Source organism: Adiantum capillus-veneris, chromosome 25 (genome assembly GCF_014529385.1).
Source record: "Adiantum capillus-veneris isolate H3 chromosome 25, ASM1452938v2, whole genome shotgun sequence".
Taxonomy (NCBI): Eukaryota; Viridiplantae; Streptophyta; class Polypodiopsida; order Polypodiales; family Pteridaceae; genus Adiantum; species Adiantum capillus-veneris.
This window is the reverse complement of record NC_140955.1, coordinates 66,418,278-66,426,147: the sequence shown is the minus strand read 5'-3', so window position 1 is coordinate 66,426,147 and position 7,870 is coordinate 66,418,278. Positions and strand designations below refer to the sequence as shown.

The 7,870-nt window shown below is 41.9% G+C and overlaps 1 protein-coding gene across 1 annotated transcript; it reads left to right on the top strand.

The window, feature by feature from the left end:
• Positions 1–251: 251 nt before the first annotated feature.
• On the top strand, positions 252–781 carry LOC147425026 (uncharacterized). Its single transcript, XM_086500737.1, has one exon. The coding sequence runs from the start codon at positions 350–352 to the stop codon at positions 779–781; it is 432 nt and encodes a 143-aa protein (XP_086356863.1). The 5' UTR covers positions 252–349.
• Positions 782–7,870: the final 7,089 nt, after the last annotated feature.

Sequence of the window (7,870 nt, the reverse complement as noted above, 5' to 3'; positions counted from 1 at the left end):
ATCTGATATTGCAACAACAGGAAATGCAGCCCGGGTACAACTAGAAAAAATAGGTATTGAACCTAACTACAACCAAGTGCATAATAATATTGATAGGATAATAGTTTTAATGAAAGGTATAATTTACCTTATTAGTTTAAAATGGATATTTAATCACAATTTAACACCTAATGTAAATTCAGTTCTTTCTAATAAAAGGCCACTTTTGTTTAATTCAAATATATCTACTACAAATTCAATATCAACTCAAACTGAAAATTCAATATCAACCCAAACTGAAGATTCAATATCTACCCAAACTGAAGATTCCTTTCATCAAGCATATAATATAGAAAATGTCTTAGGGAGAATGCACCAATTCTATAATGAAGCTATGTCATTAAGCGAGGATTCAGTTGAAGAGATACAGGGACGTCGTGATCTATTGGGTATTTCGGAGATACGGGATATAGACTCTACAACGCTATCTTTAGTAACTGAGGTTTCAAACACCAATAACTCTTTAATAACTTTAACAGATCAATCTCCAGTAACAGTAACAGTAACTGAGGTTTCAAACACTAATAACTCTTCAATAACAACTATCCCCTACAGTTTAACCAATCAAACTCCAGTAACAATAATAGAGAATCCAAACACCGATAACTCTTTAGTAACTTTAATAGATCAATCTCCAGTAACAGAGGTTTCAAACTCTTCAGTAACTAATGTACCCTACACTTTAACCTCAACTGAGATGTCTACCTCGATACAATTAGATGATGGCGAAAATGAAGAATAAATGATAGTTTCATTGTAATACAGTCTAGGCCCAGTTGTCCAAAACGCTATCCACTCGCAAGAGTGGATACGCACCGCTCTAGACGGCAGTACCAGGAAACCGGAAGATAACGTGGTTTGCGTGAAATCAACGATTCGACCACTAAATGTAACTGATTTCTCTATCACGGGATAAAGTGCCATTTGTCCTTGCTGGCAGAAAATGGCATATTTGACATAGTTGAAGAAATTAAAGCATAATAAGCTATCTATTTAATGCTAGACTAACGGAACCGCGAAGGCTATAGGTAGTCTACGTACTGATGAGCGTATGAAAATAAGTCGTATTACTTCATTCTCAGGGCATAGTGAGGCAGGCCGGGCAATTTCACCCAAGTGCAAATAGATTTTCTATCCGTCCCGTCCGTACGGCGTAGAGTCGGGCATGAAACGATGGGCACCGAAGAGGAGTTGAACCTCTAACTACCTGATTTTTGCTAGGGACTCTATCCAATTGAGCTATCAGTGCGGGGGGGTTGGGTCGATAAAAGCCCAACTGCACCCTTTCCTTATTGCAAAGAAAATCTTCTCTGCGCTACCTTCTTTTGCCACAGCTACACCACTTTTGAAGTTTTTCTCGAAAGCCATCCCAATAGCCTGTTGAGCGCTTTTCCTTCTTTTCTTTGGGAATAGGTGGAAGGGCCTTGTAGATTATCACTACAAGAGGTTGTGTGCTCTTGTGACGCTTATAGCGACGAAAATACACTAGGTTTTTTAAACCCCCAGCGTCCCTCAAAGCGTCTCTATTAGCGTCGATAGAGAACATAGCTATAGTAATAACTATTGCAGTCGCTATAAGTGTCACTATATAGCGACGCTGCAGGGCCATAGATAGCGACGCTTATAGCGACGTTGCACAGCCCTATATAGCGACGCCCATAGCGATGCCCGGGATTAAAATTTTTTGGTGAATGCACTGCCACCCATCAACCATATTGAATGTTTCATTGGTCTATTTACCTTTGAAAAAACGTGCAAAGGTAAATATAGACCCAAAATAGTCACCCACAAGACAATATAATCATTAACTCCAACATCCATAGTACGTATTGTTTGCAAAATAAAGATACAAAAATGACAAGCGTGAATTGATGGAAGTAAATAAATGACAATTGTACACAGCAGCAAAATCACTTGATTGTTAATCATTGCAAATGTAATAGTTACAAACCATTGTCATTATTTAAAAAATATACATGGTTTTCAAAAATACATAGTTACATGGTCTCATGATACATAAGCTAGGACAAAAAGAAACTAATGCTATCTAGCTATGGCTAAACTAACGTCGTCTAATCAGACGTCTCATCGCGTCCAAGCGGCGTATCTGTCGGATTCTGCAAAAAAAAACAATAAGATAGCCCATTGTAAGTATAAACATATAGCGAGCGACGTTTATAAAACAATACAATAAATAGAAAATAATAAACCCTAATACTAACCATGCCGCCGCGAGAAGTCAGGATGTCTATAAGGGCGTTTAAGCCCTTCCTGCCTGCGTACTCGTGCTCGTACGGAGTGGGATCACGTCCTGTAAACGACCACTGTCAAAACATACAAAGAATCCATTCTGTTAGAATTTCAAATCCCATAAACCCTAAACTATCGAACATAGATGGAAAAACACTTACAAAATCGGCCTGAAATGATGCCCACCCGCCACTCCCCAAGTGGTGTGAGCTCCCTGCCTCAACTCGCGCTCTGGCTGCCTCCTTTTGTTTCTTCCACTTGTCGGGATTCTCGTGCGCTTCTTTCTTCGCATGCTTCCAATCTTCTTTGGCCAGCCAATCTGGTCTGTTCCATCCATGCTTTATTGCTTTTTGCACTTCGGAACGCTTATGATTGCAGTATTCGCGCATTCTAACCTTCATCACATCTTCATTGAAGCGGTCATCCCGTGTTGGAATGGGAAACTCGTCATGAAGCATGCTGATGACTCTGTCTCTTAATTCATTCGGTACTTCACTCCAGGTGTTTAGTATGTAGTGTCTAAACACCTGAGAGCAAATACCGTGCATACACGAAATCACCTTCTTGTCGTCATCATCCAAGATGATGCCGCCGCTAAAGTCGACGGAGTAAGGCAAGCCCTCTCGCCGCCGCTGACGCCTGAACCTGGGTGTCTCGACAGGGGTCTCTAGTGACGTGTCAACGGGGGTATGGACGCCAGGTGTCTCCACTGGAGTCTGAGCCCCGAAGCGAGGAGTGTCCACTGGAGTGACTCCTGGAGGAGTAGCTAGTGGTGTGTAGCTGTGGGGAACGGCACTCAACCGTGCAAAACCTGGTGTCGATGGCGATGCCGTGGCTGGTGTCGGGACGCGCAAAGAAGGGGAGGGTAAAGAGCCTCGTCGAACACCAGGCGGTGTCGAAGCATCAGTGGCGCCACCGCCATCACCATCACTAGAGCATCGGTGCCTAGACGAGTGTGAAGATCGTCTCGTCGACACCGAAGCTTCAGAGCGCATTGAGGACTCCGAAATAGAGGGAGATGCGGATGGAGTAGGAACGCGCGATGGTGCGCCAGAGCGATGACACTCCACGTACCACTGTCTCTGCTGGGGTGACAAAGAAGAAAGAAACTTGTCATCATCCATACTTGCATTAAATACGCGAACATTTAAACTTAATATTGAATGAATGGAGTAGAAAACATGGACAAGTAGATAGAGAGAGAGAGAGAGAGAGAGAGAGAGAGAGAGAGAGAGAGAGAGAGAGAGAGAGAGAGAGAGATGAGGAGGTGCTCATCGTCTCTGCTAATGAGAACATACCTAGAGCATACGTACCTAGAGTGGACGCAAAGACCATTAAATACAATGACGCAATGACGCATATAAATACAATGATGCAATGACGCAAATACTTAATGAGCCGAAGAATCGTACAAGAACTTGAATGTGCATGTAGCTTTGGAATGTTCAAAGGCTAGTAGCAACAAAAAGCGTTCTTCTTCTATTCAACTTGAGTGATGAAAGAGGCAAGTGCATAACTCTGAATTTACAAAACGGAGCCATCTTGTTCAAATACAATATTTTTGGCTTTAAGAGATCTCTCTCTCATCCTCGCATAGCTCAACATAACTTCCTATATCTATATAGAGCTCTCCGTTTAAACAGATGTCCTCTGTTTCATTTTGTAGATCCTGTTTCATTTTGTAGATCCTCTGCATGCACCCCATAGAGAGTAGCAGCTTGATGTTCGTATAGCACCACCTCCACGGCTTCTGACTAGGCATCTTCTCTGATCTCCTCCATTGATGCCACTATGATTGGCACATGGTTGTGGGATGAAATATCACTTGCCAGAGCCACATAACTTACATGACAGCTTCCAAGCACATAAATTCTAAAACACACGTTAACTATTTACATACTTACTTGTTCACAATGCTCGGGTAGTAGGAAAGTGTCTCTTAGGTCAGTCCATTTCTTAGTTGAATCCACCTCAAGAAAACCAGACTCTTCTCTATGCAAAGTAGCGTTGCGACCCTCCATGATTATCTTGAACCATTGCACGTCGAACAAGTCGACAAAAAATCCTCTATAATCGATCCTCAAAATATCTTGTAGCGTGCCGAAGTAATTAAGTGAGTTCCGCCACCACAAGATCTGTATCACAGGACCGTCGTCGACTAGTGAGTTCAAATTTTTTCATGATTCCACAATCTTGAGTAAAACGTTTTTTGTCGATCCGTTCCACCCTAAAATGTCGACCTTTACACCATGCTGCTGTGTATGACTTATACTACAACCAACAAAGATTATGAGTGGCCGTTCAAACATCTAGAAAGTTACTAGTCATACATTACAAACTTACCTTGGTCGCACAACCCCTAGAGTACTCCCACTCTTCCTCAGTCACTTCTTCACCGCACTGTTGTGCGCTTTTCAGTTGGTTGTGCAACTGTCTTAATCTCATGAATGTTGGTAGGCTCTCCAGACCCGTTGGATAGTGCATCGGTGGTCGTCTTCCCCATCTCCACTCGATTCTTTCCCTTGGTCACTCTTGCTTTGCATCCTCATATTGTGAGATCCACTTCTGCATGACTGGATTGTGAAGCATGCAAAATCGGTTGATTTTAGCCTCTAGATCTTCCGTCATCTTCTTCTCAACACCGAGATTGCACATGACAATTCTAGATATGCACTCATCATCTATGGTTTGCCATAGCGTGTCCCGGGCTTTATCAAATCCGTCTAGCCACTCTCCAATGTACACTAGGGACTCTGATACCAGCCAACCTTCTGCCATGCTACCCTCTGGACGTGCCTTCTGACGCACACATCCCTTGAGCGTTTTCATGAAACGTTCTAAAAATAACATCCATCTGGAATGTACTGTGCCGGCTATTTCCACCTCATCAACTATGTGAACAAGAAGATGCACCTGAATGGTTAGCATGGTAGTAGGAAAATGTTTCTCAAACATACACACAACCTCCGCAGCGTTTATTTTGGTGAATGGTATGGAGTCTACGTTGATCTCCTTTTGTGAGATCCATTGTACCAACTTCGTAAGTTTGTAGATTGTGTTACAGACGTCAAGAGACAGACAACCCTCAATGGAAACCGGTAAAATAAAATACAAAACACATGCAGCAATGATATTAAAGTACGTCCACACACGAATTTGTTACACAATTCTCACTATGATATACTCCACTATGAACATACCTGACACATTTTATGCCAGTCGTGTGACTTCAAACCGGTAAGCTTTCCTTCTTTAGTAAAACACGTTTGGAGCGAGTTCATTACGCCAGTGGGGGTCCGCAAAGATCGAATGGTCTCTTTTACTTTGCGTTCTTGGGCTCCTGTGAAAATCCATGGTGCTTTAGGGAGTTTTATCGGTCCATCGGACGCTGTTTGCGGCCAATATTTCTCCATACGATCCACATTTCTAAGGTCAACTCTGGCTCCCAAAGTATCTTTCTTGCCGATCAAATGGTCCCATAGTAGATTACCCACATTCTTGAATATGTGCATTGGATCGAGCAAGTGATTGATCATGAGTCGGGGCCAGTATGGTAACTCGCATCATACAGATAGTCTCTTCATCCATGGGGGCAATCCGTCATCACACATCTCCTTTTTCTCTAACCATGCTTGTGCAGACATCCTCGGTGGCTCTCTTCCCAAAAAGCCATCGCGTAACACATGATTCTCTAGAAGATACGCTTGATGACCTTCGTAGAATTTCTTCTTCAGTGAGGGCGCCCTACGTGCATTCAGTCTAGGTCCACATGTGACACATGCTCTGTATCCGCTTGTTTGAAGCCCTGCATGTATACACATGATAATAAACCAACTTGAGAAAAAGCAAGATTTATAGTTTCTGAGTGAGGAGTGTAAATAGATCACATTTCGGACACTTCTCCATGTCTGTGTATTCCCCTCTGAAAAGAATGTAGTCATTAGGACAAGCGTGGATCGAATTGTAATCCATCCCCAAGTTTCGCAAAATCTTTCTTGCTTCCTCTCGAGAATCTACCATCACATTATCAACTGGTAGTATGTGCTCTTTGAGCAATCTACACAACATAAAAATACGGTACAATTGTTTAAAAATCTATTAGATCATTATACATTTAGAGTTTTATTAAAGTAAACTAATTGTAATAGATCACCTAAAAAGCCCTGTGACGCTAGTGTCACTCCATCCAAACTTTGTCTGCATGTTGAGAAGAACCAAGAGCGCTTTCAATCTAGACACATGTGCTCCATTATACAATGGCGTATCAGCTTCACTTTTCATATCATCATAGACAAGCCTTTCTGAATCCATGATTGTCTCGATCATTTCATCAATTGCGGGCTCAAACATTGCCTCGTTGGGAATGTGGTCTGCATGATCATCCCCCGAGCTGTCAGAGGCTACATCTTGTGGCCTCACATATGCTGCTTGACCAAAGCGCCTACGAACACGTCTGTTGGGTTGCAAGATTGCTGTCTGTTGGCCAGTGTCAGAGTCCGACGAGTTATAATTGGCAACAACTCGATCTATAATAGATGGATCGAACTCGCCAAATTCGCGAACGTGCTACAAAGAAACGCGTCTTGTCTGTCGCACAGCATGCTTGCAATGGTTACAAGGACATAAGATCCTCGTTGAGAGATAGGTGTTTGGCTTGGACGGCCCCACATCCTCGTCACTACTCATAATGAGGGAAAAAATCTTATAACCTGGACAACAAATTTAATCTTCTATTGACATTTAGAATCTTATCTCTCTCTCTCTCTCTCTCTCTCTCTCTCTCTCTCTCTCTTTGTTCACACTTTAACTACCTCACATTCTCTAGTCATGTCCAATCCCCGCACACCTCGGTCTAGAGGTGCATGGAGATCAGAACCATCGGGTTATAATCTCGTCTTTATTGGTCAATGCCTATATTTGTGGGTACAAGAAATCTACACACCCACGTCTACATGATACTGCATGTAGTGGACAAAACCCCTTTGCCTCTTCTCTAGCTGTAGCATTTCACAGCATCTTAACATCTTTTCATAGTAGATCTTTGTTTGTAGCATGCAGGTACGTCATTCTTGCAATGTAGCTGATGTCTGCTCAAGGCACTTAATTCTTATTCTAGATTTGACGGGATGTGCATGGTGTGTGTGTGTGTGTGTGTGTGACCCTTGAAATCGTCATCTTGCATCACTAATTTCTATGTATGCTCAATTTGCTCTTCCATTAGCTGAACATGACGGCTTATTGTATGGTAGGTGCAGTCGAACATGCAGATGGAATTGTTGGTCCGCATGGACTGTCGAGGTTGTGAGCGCACAAAATTTTCTCGCCATTTCTTCTAACCTTATCTTAAACGATTTTGTCGCCATTTCTCATAACCTTAATTAAATAACCTAAATCTAATTTAATATAACAACCCTAAACCTAAATTAATAAACCTAAATCTAATCTAATATAATGTAAATCTAAATCTAACGTAAATAAACCTAAATCTAATCAAACGTAAATCTAACTAAAAATAAACATAAATCTAATCTAATTTAACTTAAATAAACCTAAATCTAATTTAACAAAAGTCTACATCTAA

Excerpts from the sequence above, each read along its gene's own strand:
- LOC147425026 (XM_086500737.1), top strand. The coding sequence starts at position 350 with ATGCACCAATTCTATAATGAAGCTATGTCATTAAGCGAGGATTCAGTT.